At 42.2% G+C, this 18,303-nt stretch overlaps 1 protein-coding gene and 1 non-coding gene across 5 annotated transcripts; one reads left to right on the top strand and one right to left on the bottom strand.

Annotated features, from left to right (window-relative positions):
* Positions 1–357: 357 nt before the first annotated feature.
* Positions 358–15,631, bottom strand: ncoa7b (nuclear receptor coactivator 7b). 4 transcript variants are annotated; one of them, XM_073492349.1, is made up of 17 exons: positions 15,559–15,631; positions 14,400–14,582; positions 9,503–9,660; positions 7,280–7,350; positions 7,082–7,189; positions 6,884–6,985; positions 6,448–6,573; positions 6,074–6,258; positions 5,476–5,630; positions 4,659–5,243; positions 4,374–4,545; positions 4,044–4,191; positions 3,734–3,856; positions 3,484–3,636; positions 3,081–3,176; positions 2,285–2,358; positions 358–2,131 (listed from the first exon to the last, which is right to left on the bottom strand). In XM_073492349.1, exons 2-17 carry the CDS (start codon positions 14,435–14,437, stop codon positions 1,996–1,998), a joined length of 2,430 nt encoding a protein of 809 aa, XP_073348450.1. In that variant the 5' UTR covers positions 14,438–14,582; positions 15,559–15,631; the 3' UTR covers positions 358–1,995. The 4 variants fall into 4 exon arrangements, with proteins under 4 accessions (XP_073348450.1, XP_073348449.1, XP_073348451.1 ...); XM_073492348.1 differs by lacking the exon at positions 15,559–15,631 and adding an exon at positions 15,153–15,466; XM_073492350.1 differs by lacking the exon at positions 15,559–15,631 and adding an exon at positions 15,038–15,133.
* Positions 15,632–15,851: 220 nt separating this feature from the next.
* trnae-cuc (transfer RNA glutamic acid (anticodon CUC)) lies at positions 15,852–15,923 on the top strand. The gene has a single exon. It is a non-coding gene; the product is annotated as a tRNA-Glu (tRNA).
* Positions 15,924–18,303: the final 2,380 nt, after the last annotated feature.

The following is an 18,303-nucleotide window of genomic DNA, read 5'->3' as shown; positions in this document are numbered from 1 at the left end:
AAATGAAATCTAATCTAAAAAGAGAAACTTGGTGAGGTTTTCTTGTCAGTAGTATTACTGACAGTGAAAATGTGTTGAATGTGTGGTACCTGAAAACAGAGGTGGAGTGAGACCTCATTTAGATCTGAGAGTGAGTCAATTTTAATCTACTGAGTGCATCATCTTCTCAATTAGTGATCTTTGATTAGATTAGTTTCCATTTACATGCCATGTCTTTACTGTAACTCTTGTGTCACATGCTCAACAATGGTAATGCTAGTAATGCTCAATAAAAACCTGTTATAAAATCTGAGGCCACAATAACTGAGATCGACACGTGGACATAAAAGTTGGACACGACCCACTTGTTTTATAGTATGTAGCTTATATATTTGACATTTATTTCAGTTTAAATGTGGTTGCAATAACAACACAATAAATAGATCCTAAGTGAAATTACAGACAACAGCAGTTTTGGATTCACAAGAAATAATTATTCAGGGAGCATTCACAGTTACAACACTGAACGGCTAAAAGACAACGAAGCTCATTTTCACATGAAGCGATAACTGGCATTAGTGGATAGTATGGCAGGTATCATAACAGTGGTGTCAGACGTTTGCGGTATCTGCATATTCATGCACGCGTCATTTCCAGGTTAGTAGATCTGAACTTTTAGTTAGTGGCATACCAGAGTGCAAAAACAAAACAGAAAATCCCTTTTTCCACCCATTTTGAAGTAAATTAGAAGCTGACGTGTGGTCGGACAGGTCAGTAGTGCTGATCAAACAAGGTTCGTTAACAAGTGAACACTGAAAGAGTGCTTGATTACAAAAGGGCCACGAAACAACGTTGACTGTCGATTAATCCTGCAGTGCAAAGTGACATCATGATAAACCTCTCTGTGACTCTCTGAACAACAACCACGAATGGAAAGAAAATCAAAGATTTAAAAATTAAGTCCGCGCTCAAAATGAATTCAATACTGACGGCAGTCTTTTATAGTGCTCGTTGTATCCAATAAGAAACAGAAATATTCAACACAATACTTATATAAAAGTACAACCATTAGAAAAAAACAACAACTCAGCATTCTTGATAAAAAACAATGTAAAAATAAAATGCAAAAATAAAAGAATCTAAAATATTTTATAAAATATGAGGAACTCACAACAAATACGAAATTAAAATACAACACATTTGGTCATTGCAAACATTTCCTGGCTTTACCGCTTGTTTTGGTCTGCATGGGGAATGAAAATAACTGACGTATTTATGTGGAAATGCAATGAAACATTCTCACTCAGTTGGTCTAAAAACTCAAAATAACAGAACTAGATGGCCTTTCAGGGGAAGTGCAACACGTCTGTTGTAAACAATTACAGAGAGTGAAAGTTAATTTAACGCTGGAGGATCTGAAAAATCTCCCGGGCAAATTTCACCTCCTTCACGATTTGAAATTCATTGCGTCGTTAAAAAAAGGAAAGAAAAAAAGAGATCAATCCAAACCTCCTCAGTTCAAAATCCTGTACATTACCAAACATACAAATTTCATTAACCATTATTTCTGGTCGGGTTTACCTTCAGCATCAAGGGACACTTCTTACAAACACACTTAAAATCAGCTCCTTTTGGGAGTTTAATCAGCAGCCTTCCTCTTCTCTCTCTGGCGGTAAGGCAGGGAAAAGCTGGAGGTGTTGTCGGATGTCTAAGGCAGCCAATGAACTGAGAGCAACACTCCTATTTCCACCTTTAAAAGGAAGGATGAACCAGACATAAAACTGGCCAACCTACCTGCAGATCAACCTCAAAACGGGCTACAGAAGACTTCCTGTTCTGTTTTCAGGAACACCTGCACAAGCTGCTTCCCGTCTCCTCTCACAGAACATTTAGTGTCATTGTGGGGTAGCTAGGTGTTTCCTCCAAGTGATGCGTAATAGTCTTGGGGAGGGAGGAGGTGTTTCAAGGTTTGGTGCGGAAAGCAGATGTAGAAGTAGCAGGAGCGGGCGGGTGTGGCTACTCGAAGGTCCAGACCTCCAGACTGTGGATGTTGAAGTCCTGCTGGGTGGAGAGTGGCTGGTTGTTGAAGGTGGCGCATTTGGTGGTGGTGCCTCGGTACAGCTCGGCGTCCAGCCACAGACCCAGCTGACCCCTGCAGAGGACGAGACAAAGAGTCAGAGAACGGGTGTAGATCAATTTGATTTGCTGTCAAAGGGTTGAGACTGCTAAAAAAAATTGAACTTGGTCACAAAAAAACTGATTAAACAAGCAAGTAATTGACAGTGTAGCTGGTAGATACACTTACCCTCCTCCGCCCAGCTGCAGAGAATCTGTGTTGCCCTTCACAAAGTAAGAGTTCTCTCCCGTCCAGCGATACACCTGCAAACAGACAGCAAACAATACTGATATTGCCTTTTGAGAAATAAAGAACCCCGACTGAGCTCTTAGGCTAACTCGGTCCTGGTTTCTACCAAGCAGTCTGGTTCAGTTCAATTCAGTGGAGTTTGTTATACATTTAAATGGTTATGTTTACATGTTCAGCTGTCAAAATAATGATTTTTGAGCATAATGTGCAGCCCTAGTTTCTATTATCTTCTGTTGAGGTACATAGTTCATAGTTAAACACTGCAGACCACTGATGGTCAGTTGGAACAGCTACAGCTGTGCTCTGATGGAGGATGTACCAAACTTGTTGTCTGCAGTCTTTTCTCACGCAAAGGTTATTTCCTTGTTGAAGTAAACAACCTCATACTGACGCAGAACCACACAAAGCATGTGCTGTGTGTAGGGAGTGTGTGGTTTAGCAAGAAAGACAGAGAGAGAGAGAAAGAGGAACAAAGGTTGGTAGTTTGGTATATGGTAAATGTTAAATGGACTGTATTTTTTATAGCACTTTTTCTAGTCTAAGCGACCACTCAAAGTGCTTTACAACACAAGTCAGCCTTCGCCCATTCACACACACATTCATACACTGGTGGCAGAGGCTGCCATCTCAAGGCACCACCTGCTTATCAGGAGTAATAACCATTCATATGTTCTCACGGGTTCCAAGGGCACTATACTGAGTACTTAGGTGGAAGTGGAGCTTCAGTAAAACAAACCTTGATCTCAGGACAGAAGCTGTAGAGGAATGTCTCTCCTGTGCCGTAACAGTGTTCACTCACTCTGAAGGGATGAGTCGAGAACGCCCCAAATATCTGTGATCAGATTCAAACGCAGGACAAAAAGTCAATTAACTCGGAACAAATAATCATAAACTAGTAGTTAAAACTCCCATGTGATTGTTTATGACTATAGGGAATCTGAAATGTTTTTATACTAGTGTAATTTTCCAAATGACCTCAAGGTGTCGCCAAAGTCACACATTTACATGATAACGTACTACAAATCTGAAAACCCCTATAACTGTGTGTGTACATGCCTCTTTGTATTTGTTTCACTTGTAATACATAATGATAATGTGTATCAGCAAACCCCGCCCAGTCATTTATATCCAGTACCGACCTGGTTATCCATGTCTTTGACGACCAGCAGTACAGGACTGTCCACGTCCTGCAGGCTCCTGTACAAAGTCTTCAGGCTGGTCCCGTGTTTCACAGTGCTGTAGGCCAGTCTCCAGGGGTAACCCTGCACACGGGCTGGCAGGCGACAGGCGAGCTGGAGAGCAAACAGATCATGATGAGGCTTTTCAAACTTTATTCATTCTCTTGACAGTTAAAGTAACTTCATGCGGTTAGCAGCCAGCTGCAAGAACCTTCTCCATGTGTGTGTCCTGCAGCAGATCACTGGTGTCACTGAGCATGGGCAGTGCATCCACAGAGTCTCCGTCACAGCTGCCGAAACTCTGCCGACGCTTAGCCTCATCGATGGTGATGATCTTAGAGCAAAACAAACATAAAAGCAAGTCAACATCCAAGACAAATCAATGGCACATGGCTCAGGTGAAATGGAGCTCTTTTTCGAAACATCAAAGGTCTCAAGATTTCATCCAAGCTAAAACGCCGTTATAGCATTTACTCAAACAGAATAAACGAGGGGGCTACTCGGATAGCTACTGAGCTCACCTCCCAGCTACACGATGCAGGGTCACTGAAGAAGTTGTCGATCATGTCCAGCTCATCTTTCTCCACAACAACAAAGCCCTGCTCTCGAGCCTCCTTCCCGTACACATCCGGAGACCACTGGACGAAAAACGCGTACAGATGGTCGACCCTGGAACAGAAACACGCACACAGTCCATCGGATTGCTTAAAAAGCACATTACCAGCTTAAACACATTGTAGTTTAAATCTCACTTTCTACAACCGGGGACCTTTAATCATGTGCTACTTCAGCTGGCAGGGCTGTGGGTTGGGAACTTATATATTAATGTAAGAGCCAAGTCATCCTCTCACCTTTCTTGTGGCACGGCAAACCAGTACTCTGGCTGTTTACCCCGGCCCCCAAATGAGTGGGCGGGACTAGAGGACATCCCAGAGACAAAAGACTTTCTCATTGGCTTTCCCACTTTGAAGCACAGGAACATCGGAGGGTTTTTACTCTTCTCCTCTGATGAGAAAAGCATGTCTATAGAGATTAAAATGAGAAGACAGAGAGGGAGAGTTTGGTTAGTATCCAGACACATTTAACTGTGAGAATCTACCTATGGGTTTACGATCTAGTTTCTTATGTACTTCTACCTTCTATTGGAGCCTGCATCCTCTCCAGCAGCCATGACTTCACTTCTGCCTCATAGCTTTTCTTCCGTCTCTCCTCCTCACTGATTTCAGCTCCACCTGCTGGTCTGTCTGGGCTTTGTCTCTTCAGACTGGAATCCCCACAAACCTCCGGAGCCTCCTTCAGACTCAACTTCCTGTTTTGGTCCTCTGGTGCCCTATCACGTGCACCATTTAGCAGCTCTTCGGTCCCTTTAGGTTTGATATCTTTGGTTTCAGTTACCTTCTGGCTCGTAGGTTTGTCACCCTGTTTTTCAGTCTCTGAAGAGGATTGTATTGACTCTCCATCCTCGATGGAGCTGTTCTGAGCTACGCCCTCATCCTCGTCATCATCCAGCTTCCCTTTAGTTTGACCAAGCGTCGACTTGTCCTGGAGGACTCCCCAGCCTGGGCAGCTTGGTCCTAGATCCGGCTGGTCCCTGCTGACAACGCTGGGCATTTTGGAGGACGTCCCCTCTGCCTCTTCGGTGCTACCGTTGAGAGTTGGCTCCAAATCTGTGAATCCTTCATCTGATGGAGATTTCTCTGTTTGCTCACCTTCTGTGCTCGCTGGTATCAAGAAGATAAATCAGTATTTTGTTTAATCAATCTGGAGAGGTTTTTGGTCTATAAAATGATGCCCATCACTGCCCAGAGTAGTGAAAAATTGACACATTTAACTTTAAAATATGCACCATTTTCTTCCAGGAGAGCATGCCCTTGGTCCGAGACCCTCCCACCATACTCTCTCACAATCCTGTGGTAAACAGCGATACAGTGTATGTTTCACAACACGAGTTACCAGTTTCTGAGAGGGTTGATTCAATGTCGTCCAAGACGATCGGTCTCTTCGGATCGAGAGCTTCGTAGCGGCTGAAGGGGTTTAGATCCCGCTCTGATGGCAGTTGCTCCCACTCGCCGGGCCTGTACACAGGACACAAATCCTGGGGTAGGTCTCTGTGGGGTCACGGGGCATCACACATACCGCACCGCAAACCAAAGATGGAAATGAAAAGGGGGAAAAAGAAAACAAAAAGAAAAGGTCCAACAAAAATTAAAAATGAGAATGATACCAAACAAAAGAAAACAAAGTAATGCATGTGATGTATAACAGCAAATTAATTAAAAGAGGAACGATTCATGAAGAACAAATCAAAAGTTAAAATGAAAAATTACAAAACTAGAACAACTGTAAGGCTTTTAACTCTGAACTCAAAAGATGTGGTAAAAAAGACAAATGTGTAAAATCCCTGAAAACGAAAGGGCTTTGTACAATTTAATTTCGCAAGAAGAGGAAATGAAAAGAGGAACCAGAAAAGGAGAAATCAGAGCCGAGGACTCGAAGAGGCACGGTTACAAAAGAGGCGAGTGAGGAAAGTGACATGTTTAGGAGCCCTTACGACGGCAGAGCATCTTTGAGCTTCATGCGCGACACGTCGTCATACAGCGCCACGGAGACGACCTCCTCCATGGGACAGATCAGGCCGTACTCCTCGCAGCCGTGCTCGATCACCAGGGGGTCTGACTTGTGGGGGTCGAACATGATGTTGTTGGGTGTCACGATCAGCACGCCTCCCACCACTCCCTGCAATAACAGCATAACACACAGAGACACAGCAGTGATACACAAATGTGCCTGCAGGATCCAATATGAACAAATCATTTAGTTATCACTTAATTTATACATTACGACGCACATCGTTTTTGTATTCTTGCAGTAGCATTAGTACTTTTAACTTAAGTAAAGGAGCTGAATACTTCGTCGGCTTCTTACCATGCCATCAGTGAAATATTTGCAGCTCATCTTGATGAATTTAACTGTTGCAGGGCTGTCGTCCTCCGAGTTTGGGGAGAGCTCACGCCGGAGGGACTTTGCTGACGTGCAGTTTGAAACACCGTCCTGCGGGACGTTAGAAGCGCAGATCAGAGACCTGAATGTTCGGGCCAGAGCCAGAAATTTCATTCCCACTCATACCCACTGACAGGTATGATCTAGTGGATTAAAATACCTTCCATCGCAAAATCATCTTTTTTAATCCATCATGAAGGACAGCTAAATTTGAATATAAAACATGTTGACCCCTCGCAGTTAGACCCAGTGTAGATGGACAACTTTAGACATTTCATCACCAGTACCTGCTATTTCAACAAAACCAAATTTGTCATTAAATGTCTACTGTCTGTAAAATAATGAACACCTTCACACTCACATGTGACGCGTTCTCCGCTGAGCCATTTGTGAACGAGGGATCAGAGCAACTCGGAGACTTTAGGTCAGTCTCTGTCTGGTTCACGTCAGGGACAAACAGCTTCTGTAATAACAATGATGGGCAGCGAATGGTGAGCCGGTCAGAGGAATAATGAGGGAGCTGCAGCAGTGGTGATTGTGCTACCGACGAGGTTCTCACCTGACCGGGGTAGACACTGCGGGAGAAGAGCTTGTTCAGCTGGACCAGTTTGTTTGGGGTGATGTTGAACTTGAGTGCGATGCTGTTGAGGGAATCTTTAGGCCCCACCTGTGTCACGAGATGAAAATGAGTGCATACTACAGCCTTTCTGCTAATCAGTATGTCATTTGAATGTGTTATCGCTGTAGTTTTACTCACAGTGAATTCCACTGTCCCTGGTGGCCTCCTCTTCTCCCTCTTAGCCTGATTTTTACTTTTACAGCCATCGTCTACAAAAGGAAACAGAAAATGAGAAGAGGATATTAAAACAAAAGAGAGGAATGTTAACAAAATCCGATAAAGGCGATGCTTAGAAATCCCCCAACCGAGATGACCTTATCCTGTTCTTAACTGCCTTTTGAGAAAGTACCAGTGCCTGTTTTTTTTTTTGCCCTGTCATTACCCAGCCTTAAAAACACTGCCCCACACATACTGGAACAGTTATCGTAAAACACACGCAAACAATCTGACCCTTGTAGTAGACAAGGTCCACAGTCAGCACTTTCTTCTAGCCAAGAACACAGGAGCTATTAGCGTACCACTCCCTGACTGCATAATTACACTGCTGCTGCCTCCTCCATGGAAACTGAGGGCATGACTAAGCATCAGACAGCCAGACTCCAGCTGCATCTGTCCTTTACTGTACCGAGCATCAAAGACAGGGCTGCTGTCGCTTTTGTGAACACGGTCGCTTATTCATTTTAAATTAGACCAGGAGCTATATATGTTATGTTTGTCTATGTTTTGGTTGTCTATCACACTGCAGAGCATCATATTTGATTTGATGGGCTGCAGGTAAAAATGTCGTGATATTAAAACAAAGGCATGCTGCAGAGTTTACACAGCTGGCTGACTCACTGCTCGGATGATAGGAGTCTATCATCACAATCAAAAGGGAGGAGATGGGGATGATATATGCAACACATGATGGCATGATTCATAATGCAGCTTACACTGACGACAAAAGGCAGAAAATCAGCTTGAAAGCAGATATTCAAACTGCGCTCCAAGTTGTAGAATAGATTCGTTTTTTTTGCTTATATTGACAATTAAATCAGTTTAAACACTGAGTTCTAGCAGCTTGATGACACAATCTACAGTAGCCGACATCAAATTATCACTAATCTATTTCAGCCATTTTCATCAATGTCAAATGTCAACAAAAAAAATCACTGTGAATAACTCATTGTTAATGCCATTTTTAAGCTGGAATTGAGGGCATCGCAGCGTTACTATTGTGACTTAAGATTTGCACCAGCTCTGAGGAATCACAAACTTTGTGAATGCAGCAACTTTAATGTCATCATCATCTGTACAGCGGCACAGGATAAAGGTTATGCAACTTCCTGTTTAAAACTGCTGAGGTTGTTCCCAACACAGAGGACCGTTGTGCCGCAGGATCAGTCAGATGGTGATCATTTAAAAATAACAGAGTAGGTAGTAGCAGGGACACAGACACCGCAGCACTAATACCACGAATAAGTCGACAAACTGCTTGAATACTTTTGTAGTGGGACATTTGTTTTTACCTGGTATAAAACTGATTTCACTTTGAATGGTTTCATTACACCAAAGTCAGTTTTAATTGCCATAATAGTGGTCCATGATTATAATATTTATGACTTCATTACAATGCTCATGGGCTTGAGCTTTACCCAAGTGTTAACCCAGCATGATGTCACCCATTGGTTTGTTTTGAAGCCTCCAGTTTGGCAATATGGCCGTCGCTGTCTTGTTTTTTTGGGACCAGAAGTGACCATAGTGAGCTGGGGAGGATATCCTAATCGGATATGACTGAGAACTCAAAGACGTGCTGTAGTAGCAACGTGTCAATCACAAGTTAGCCAAGCCCTACAGTGTACCCCGCTTTATTGTCTATTTTTCTCTAAATGGGAACATAATTTACAAAATGAACATCATGCCGTGTTGAAGAAGACTTGCGACTAACAACTGAGACCATAAACTCATTTGGAAACTTATTAAGGAAATAAATAAAGTGAGAAGTAGGGTCATTTTCTCATAAGCTTATGTGACTTCTTTTTGTCGCCAGTGGAGTTGAGGTTTAAGGCACTTAAAGGGGCTCCATCCATATTTCACGCAGTCGATATCTTTACCCTGTCATCCTGCACCCAGGCTGTGTTGTGCCATTAGTTTTACAATTAAATAATCAGGTTACACACAAATTGCATCGGAAGTAACCCAAGCGGAGCCTTCCCAGCTCTCCAGCTGTCCATGCAGTCTGCATAGTTCCATTTTTTAAGGAGGTCTACACAAGATATACTGGAGTTTCCTATAAATAATGTCAATTTTCTTTGTTATTTAAGGGCATCTAAAGGCTTCAGGGTATGTTCCAACATATGGAGGTTTAGATGCAGGCCTTACCTGAGCCTGCAGGTGGCTTTCCTGTTATCCTCTGTAGATCCGTCTTCTTGTTGGGGTCGCTGTCATTTGGGATGTCTGGACAGGAGATGATTGCCGGGTTCTGCTCGTTCACACTCTTCTCCGATTGGCTTTGCTTGAGCTGCCTCCGCCTCTTCAGCCTGTTGGGACATGTTCACATCTTCTGATGAAGTAAACTGAAGACAGTACAAGGAGCTTAGATTGCCATTTGATTGCTTTTGTTATAACGTATGCCATGACAACTCCTTCAGGCCGGGATTGATATACAGCAAGTACAAAGATGTGCACAGACATATAAGCCCTCTGAATGCTATAAACACAAAAACAACATAAAGCTGACTGAAATGTGGTCCTTCTGTCCAGGTGCTGCTATCTTGCTCAAAGATAAAACACCTTTTTCTCTCTTTTCTTTGCTGCATCAGCTGGATTCTCCTCTCAGACAGTCTGTTTAATCATTGAAAAGGTAACGGGATGATGTAATGGCATCTCCAGGCCCTGTTGGGGTTCATTATGGGGGAACACTGCAGTGCAGTGGAACCACCGGTTAGTGGTGCACTTAACGATAATGCACGCCCCACTGAAACCTTAAGTGTGTGTATGAGTATGTTAAGAAAAGATAAGACCGGATTGATTTATCTTAAGCTATGAGTGATAGGGGAAAGTGTTGCTCTGCCCAGTCCTGGGCAAAGGACAAAATAAAGAAAAACTAAAAGACAAGCGTTTTAAGTGTTCGGGTGCCTTAATGGAAAGGCGGTCGATAAGGGTGCAGACAGACAGAGCTCTCCCACAGCCTCGAGTCACTCTCCTGCTTTAACTGATGCAGCAAACATCTGGTCGTGAACTCAAGAATCTGCAGTCGCATTCTCGACAACAACTGTTTGACTCTGGGCCATTTTGCAGAATATCTTAATCACTCTCTAGCCTTCAGGTTACTTTTCTCCCTCCATCTTATGTCCTCTCTAAACTTCACTTTGTAACAAGTGTATCCATCTTAGCTTAATAACGGAGAAAACAAATTGTCAGTAACAAATGAAACTTCTTCTTACAAAACTTGCTTTATTGTGCTTTCACAGTGCTAACAGAAAAAACACAACTGGTAGGCCACTATTGGACCCATCTGTATGATTTTAATGTGGTATTTATGTCTGACAACCATTTATTTGAATCAGGTGTATATAATTATGCTTTTTTTTAAACAGTTGAGTAGAAAATGTGAAAGCAATTCTCTATAAATGTGTGTGTGAATACACGACACAATACAATGACAAAAGTATTCGCATCCTCCATGACAATAGGGAGTCATTGCTCTTTTCTTTTGTCTTCATGTTTGCAGTTGTTTGGCTGGAAAACAAATCTTTTACCAAACTGCAGTTCTCAAACAGACACCAGCGGGCTTTCCTTCAAGATATTCAAAACACCGATGCTATCACCACCAGGCTTCATGTCGGAAATTGTACGTTTCCACTGATTTGCATGTAGTTTACTACAACGGCCTCAAAGCAAAACTTTGTTCTCATCAGACGATGGACCCTTTTCTCACTTTGATTATTCACAGTCTCCCACATTTCTTTTGGCAAATAGCGGCCAGGATGTCGTGTGAGTTTTCTCAGTAGCCATGAAGTTGTGACTGGTGAAATCTCCAAGGCAACAAATGCAGCTCAGTGGCATGGTGTCTCTGTTTCAGTCATGGTGCTCTGTAGCGCCTTCGCAGTTGCCATGAGCCTCTTGGTGGTTTGTGCACAGCCTGTTCCCGGGAAATCTATAATCTTCCCATGTTTTATGCATGATCTTATTGTACTTGCTGTGTATTAGGTGTCTCCGAATCTCCACCTTGCTGCAGACATGTCTGGAATATTCTGTTTCCTTCTACGGATGGTAGTTTTGTCCAGGAAACTCACAAGCGAGCAGCTGAACATTCCAGATATTTGACCTAATAGCACTCGTCACATTTTTCACCGTGACATCAGAAAGAATTAAACGCACTGGGTTTCACTTTTACAAAACGATCAAACACGAAAAAGTCCATAACGGGTTAACACTTGTTATTGGTACATGTGTATGCTTCACAGCGACCTTTGCTCTATTTGACAGGAAGCGAGGCAGCATATGGCGCAAGCAGCAGGGGAGCTGCATGTTTCAGGAGTAGCTGTGTTGGGAGATAAGCCCGATTTTCCTTCCTGACGTGTTCAATCTCTCGGCTCAGCGTCGGTCTTTACAGTAACTAGAGGTTCGATGTATTCATCACTGTTGTTTTGCTGCTCACTCCCGCAGGTTTGCACCCTCCCTTTACAGGAAAACACCACCTCTAAATCAGCTCCAAGCCTGCATCCCATTACGACTTCATGTACTCCAGACCCAATAATTAGAGAGCAAGTGAAATGCGACGCCATTACAAAACAATCTCTCCCCATTATGTAACATTTCCAACATAAGCAAATCATCAAAACACAAGACAAATCACAGGTTTGTAGTGTACCAGGCTGTCTGCATAGCCTGAAAGTAACCTGAGACAAGAATAAAACCCATTAGGCTGCACTGCATTACCTCGCAGCAATAATCACAAGTACGCACTCAACAACTCCGATACTGACAGCACAATCTCAGAAATCTCGTGAAATGTTTGTTTAGGCAGAAAACCAGTTAAACAAGACATATGTTTCTCACGCTATGATGTACTGTTATGTAGAAAAGGCCCGGCAAAGACGGGATAAATGAAGCAGAGCGAGAACTGTATTAAGGTTTTTAGACACAAAGCAGTCATCCCTTAATCTTATTTATCGACTTACATTATGCACCCTGCTCTCCAAAATGAACACCCTCTCCTCTCCTCACCGTAGTTGTGACAAGCCTCTCTCCACACACTTCCCGATATCGTGTTTCACAATGCCGCAAAAATCCAATTTTAAAGTCGACACGATCCCAGTGGGTCAATTCTGGCAAGAACTCTCTGACGCATGACTCGGATTATATATATAATACGAAGCTGCATCGGCTGGGTGCAGCTCAGATACAGGTGACTTAACTGTACCGACCAGTGATTCAAAGAAAGGTGGAAATAAATAATTAGTTAATGCACCTTGACCGCAGAATGTCAAGGTATAAATGACCATGCAGCACAGTGGAAAAACCACAATGTCACTTCTAACAAGCAAGAACAGGCTAAATGTTTTTGTAAAAAATTGCCAAAGACTTCTCTGCAACAGATTTATGTTATAATATCTGTCTGGACGAGGAAACTCTGCCATTAAACTGACTATTTGATGCTCATAATTCATTGAACCTCATGGCATTTCATGGTCATTTTAGCCAGCATTTGGAGAAACAACACACTGTAACTGCACTGTAACGTTAATGGAGACATAAACCGGGTATCACAACTCACAATATATGACAGCGTTGCAGTGTAGCTAATAGATCACTTAAATTGCACATATTTTCACACTTTTTTCTCATCGTGTTTCTCCATTTTGAAATTGTGCAACTGCTCTTCCTGTGTCCTCTTTATATATGAAATCTAAGGCTTGTATACCGGTCCTGGAATAGGAATCCCTCCTCTTGATCTCCCTTTCTTTCTCCAAATAAAGGCTTTGGCGGAACTAAAGACAGAGTCACATATTATACAGATTATAAAGACTTCTAAGGGCAAATATGTCTGTGATTTGGGACGACGGAGAAATGTCTATCATTCATATTGTGTTGCAACAATTTTAATTCTATATTTATAATATCAGGTGTGATATTTCTGATATCAGCAATGTTATCTTTCATTATTTCTCCATATCAGTGTATATACTACCTTTTACATTTAGTTTTTTAGTGTGGTATAATTATTTTTTTCCTATATGTGTATCATTTTATTTGCATTGTTATTCTATTACACACTGATGTCCACATTTACTCCTTTAAACCTATATTAGTAGTCTCTAGTGAGTTTGTGTATTTTATTCTGATGTTACTGTATTTTTAGTGTCTCTGACAGAAAAAAGTTCTATCTTAACTTAACTTATCTTAAATCACGCTAAAATATTTGTCTTCCTTTGGACGACGCTTTGCATTCTTCTGCAGTAGGGAAATTTCTATTATGGCAACACAAACAAACATGGAGGAGAGTGTGCGCGACACTGAACAGGGAGAAGATCTCGGACCAGCCAAGACGAAACATTAACATTTTTATATTTTTGTTTAATGCTTAATGTAAACTTAATAATGGTTTTAACTAAAAAGGAGGAAAAAAATCAAATGAGAAAGTACTTTTAATTTGTTGGGTATGTAATTCAAATGTGGTCATTTCACATGAACTATTTATTCATTAAATTTCCAGAAAATCTGCCATATTGTGGTATGTTTTGTTGAATGAACATTAGGGCTGGACGATATGGTCAAAAAGTGATATTGCGGTTGCGATGTAAGTCATGATTATTATGGATGATTACATTTTACATCACAATTTTCATTGTCATTGAAAAACTAGTAAAATCATGATGATGTGGCATTTCTCCCGGTCTCTTTGTAGGCAAGAGCATCTCTGCAGCACTACAAAATGTCATTAAAACACTGTTTTGTGTCACATTTTACCGTTATGAAATGCGATTTGGATATTGCACTTGGTCACATTGCGATTTTGATTATTCTGCGATTAATTGTGCAGCCTTAACGAACATGAATTTGAAATAACCTATATCGAGATATGATTTTGGTTACATGGTTGGCTTGGAAAGAAAGAAAATCAAAAACAGGCCATCTACACTCATTCATAAAGGTAATGACCCTAAAATAAAAGAAATAAAAATGATAAATGAGAGCTAAATCCTGGAGCTGTGCTGCGTGCGAAACATATAAATCAAATGTGAATCACACGAATGCAAGAGTCTCCTCTTACCTTGCAAAGTATCCCGGCTTCCTGTCTCTCTTCTCCATCAGGCCAGGGTCCTAAATCTTCATGCAGTCAAACGCATCCATACAAAAACACCCACCCCAGTGTGTGTCCAATCCAGCAGACACCACTTTTTAGGGAAGATCACCTTCTTCTCACACTGCTGTGCTCTCAGGCTTCTTTCTTGTCCTGCAGAGGGGAAATAAGCTTTGGGATTAGCAAGGCTCCTCACTCAACAGCACTCACTGCAAGCAAAAGCCTTACAGCTGACGGTGAAGCCTCATCAGCCTAAGTGGAGGGCGATGAAAGCATCCTGTAATAAGCATGTCGGGGCTACTCAGCTGACAATGGCTGACCAACAGGATGGAAAAACGCATCCCCCCTCTCTCTCTCTTTCTCTGCTGAAGAGGAAGAGACACATCTGCTACTACTTAATGTTGCTACAGTAAACATGTGTTTTATTATGTAATTATGCCCCCATCGCAACAGCATGTCTATTCTTGGCTGCATCACTTTGGGAAATCCAGTAGATGTAAACATTCAAGACCACCACGGGTACAGCAGCAGCTAGCTAGGGAGGAAAACACATTAAAATCACAGGATTAGGAGGAAACGACACAATCGATTACACGCGTGTCACACACCCCGAAGAAGAGAAACCTGGCGAGTTCATCCACGTGTAGCCTCGGACGTATTATATAACAGCTAAAATGGCTAATCACAGAGGAAAAGGCTACATTTGAGGACACGTTACCCCACCTAGCTACGTTTTCTGTGTGTGTTGCGGCTTGCTAGGTGACTCCTCGATGAAGCCTCGTCTCAAGGTGCAGCCTCGACAAAAGACAGTCCAGTTACCGTGCTGATGTTAATGCCAGCCTACACGCTCAGCAAACACACTCGCGGTGAGCAAGGTCCAGTCCACCCAGCTGACTTCACAGCTGATGCTAACGGTGCTAGCTAGCCACTTTGTTTACAGGACAATAGCAACCTGGCGGAGATAAGGATGATTAACTCGGCCGAGCCGCTCGTCCGTTATCTTCACAAAAAGGTGGCGTGTTTCTGTCGGTTCAGTCTGGTACCACGCTGACGCCAAACTCCGGTGTTCAACGACGCATTTAAGCGGTAAATGTGGCATAAAAACAGGTAGCTACAACAGCTCACATACCTTGCGTGCATCCTCAAGCAGCTAATGTTAAAATGTAAACGGGTCCCTCCTTCACTACGCCCTCTGGTGTCATGTGCACTGTAAAAACACGCGGCTCACCGCCAGCTTGTCTCCGGGAGAGGAAGCTAATTTTAGCGCTAGCTGGAGTTAACTTAAGTTAGCTAGGCTGAGGATTTTAGTATCGGTCGATATAACAGTCACGGTGTAGGGAACAGACCATTAATGATGTTATCATACTTGTACCACAATAGACATGATGTTATATAGTACCGTGACTTGGTTTTCTCCAGTTGTCCCTGGTGGTCTAGTGGTTAGGATTCGGCGCTCTCACCGCCGCGGCCCGGGTTCGATTCCCGGTCAGGGAATACGTCTTTTGTTGTCCTCCGTGGCCATAATCCTGTCAGCCCTTAATAAGCGAGGGCGCCAGATTTTAATTCTTAAGTGGGGCGGTACAAGATAAAGTATTTAAAGAGACACTTCACCCCAAAATCAAAAGCACATAGTTTTCTTCTTTGTGGAAATATTAGCCGTAGAGATGATTGCCTTCAATCGAATATAATGAAATTAGATGGCACTTTAAAAAACTCAATAATTTAGCAATGTTTTCTGGTATTTATAACCCGGTTACTCCAGATAATTTGTAACTTTTTTTAATATAACTTTAGATATACTATATATAATTGTGTTATGAGTAAAAGCTTGAGGGTTTTTGTCTTTGTCAGCAATGCAATCTTCTCACCTCTCACTTAAAGTGTCAGTTGATAATGTTTTTAAGGCCCGACACATACACTTTAAATCCTGCAAATATGGCAGAATAATGCCTGAAGAATAATTTTAGGCATATTTTTTTATTACACCATTTTAAAAGCATCCCTCATGTTGGAAACCAAAGCGTGAAATACACTATACGTGACTTTGTCACCTCCTGACAACCTCCAGAGCTGTTAACCAAGTGTGCCGATAGGTGGCGACAGTTCACAACAAATGGCAGAAGAAACAGAGGTCTGCAAAGGGCCTGTTGTAGTAGGTATATAAAACAGACTGCAGATTAAAACAGTGCCCTGTGGCCTAAATTAGCTTTTATATATCTTTAAGCTAAAGAAAAGAAGAAACAACATCCAAAACATTGGATTGGATTTCTTCCTTACCACCTGAAGTCCGATATCTCCAACACATTTGTGACGTTAACTCAAATGTAATCAGTAATGGTTTTCTATCTCTCCCATTAAAGCTTAGTTAAACCTAAATTGTTTGAGATAGAGAGCAATGAGACAGAGATAATGTGTGTTTGTGGAACTCGGGTCCCGGAGAGCCCTCTGAGGTGGAGAAAGACAGAGAGCCCGGCTGCAGGCCCTCTGATTGGACAAGGCAGGAGTTAACCAGTTCCTGGCTGGCTATGTATCTTGGCAGTTATTTTGACAGGCGCTATCATTGTGAGAGAGGAGATAAGTTGTCTTAGGGATCGCCATGGCGCCGGTGTGTCCCTCCTCCGTCCTGTTCAGACTCTCATCAACCCCCACCCCACCCTGCTTGGAGCAAAGGATTGTGGGGGACTGGTTTGTTGGGAGCAGGGTTTGTGTTGGCAGGGACCCCGGTGCTCTGGGTAGCATCGTCCCCCCTTCAAGACCTTTAGAGCCTTCATGTGACGGGACAGCCACCCAAATGTCGCCGTCCACCTTCTTTTACAAGCTCTCTCTTGCTTTTTGTTCCCTTTCTGCATGTCTGATATTTTTTCTTCGGGCTTTTAAATGCAAGTTTTCTTTGATTTTTCTTGTCTTTTCTTCCTGAAGGCATTAAAAACACAGAAGACAGAAAGGGAAATTGCGTCGAGGCGGACATAGCAGGGAAGATTTGAAGAATTTTAAGCACTAAAAAAAAGGCAAGGATGAGCTATAGTAAACTTTTGACTCTTTGGTGAGTAATGTTTTCAAGATGTGGCTCTCAGACAGGACTATAATAATTGTCTAAGCCCATCAAATCTGCAGCACTCCTGGTACTTTGTGTCATATAAGATCTGTACAGTATACAGTCAGTCTCATTTCAGCCTCTGATATTAGAATTTTTACTGTACGGTCCTGTCATGGCCCACAGACAGCACACACACACACACACACACACACACACACACACACACACACACACACACACACACACACACAGGAATTTATGCAGCACAGGATGAGCAGAAAAAGGAACGAAAGGAAAAGATGGTTTTCATGTGTGCCACTGAGGATGCATATGTTTTCCTGTATGTGGCAACTAATGGAAATATTTAGAAATAAGCAATATGGATTTTTATAATAACACATCAACTGTGTCTGTTGTTGGAATGGGGAAATTTAAAAGAGAGACAATTGTAACAACGAAAATCCTTTAGCTCTCATTTTATTTGTAGTCTCATTTGGCATAGTCAGTATAAATAAAGATAATATCCCGCTCATATCTTTTTTTAAATTGTTATACCCACAAAGGTTTGACCCAGCACAGGCCTTGGGGAGATTTAAAATCATTTCCCTTAGACGTCATACACCTCTAGCTTAGACTACAACCACTGATAACTTCAAGTACGCTGTGGCAGCAAGAAGCTGCAAAACCTAAACACTGTAAAAGGATATGTCACACAAATGATAATTGATAGGAAATATGGGAGTCGTAATTCATTATAATGAACCAAACCTGTGAAAAAAAGCGCTTCATATTTGAGAAAATCTTCCCTCGGACAGTGTTTTTATCTGTGTGTTTATG

The sequence above is a fragment of the Pagrus major genome, chromosome 22 (genome assembly GCF_040436345.1).
Source record: "Pagrus major chromosome 22, Pma_NU_1.0".
NCBI classification, from domain to species: domain Eukaryota; kingdom Metazoa; phylum Chordata; class Actinopteri; order Spariformes; family Sparidae; genus Pagrus; species Pagrus major.
The sequence above is the reverse complement of the archived record's forward strand: the minus strand, read 5'-3'. Positions and strand labels throughout refer to the sequence as shown.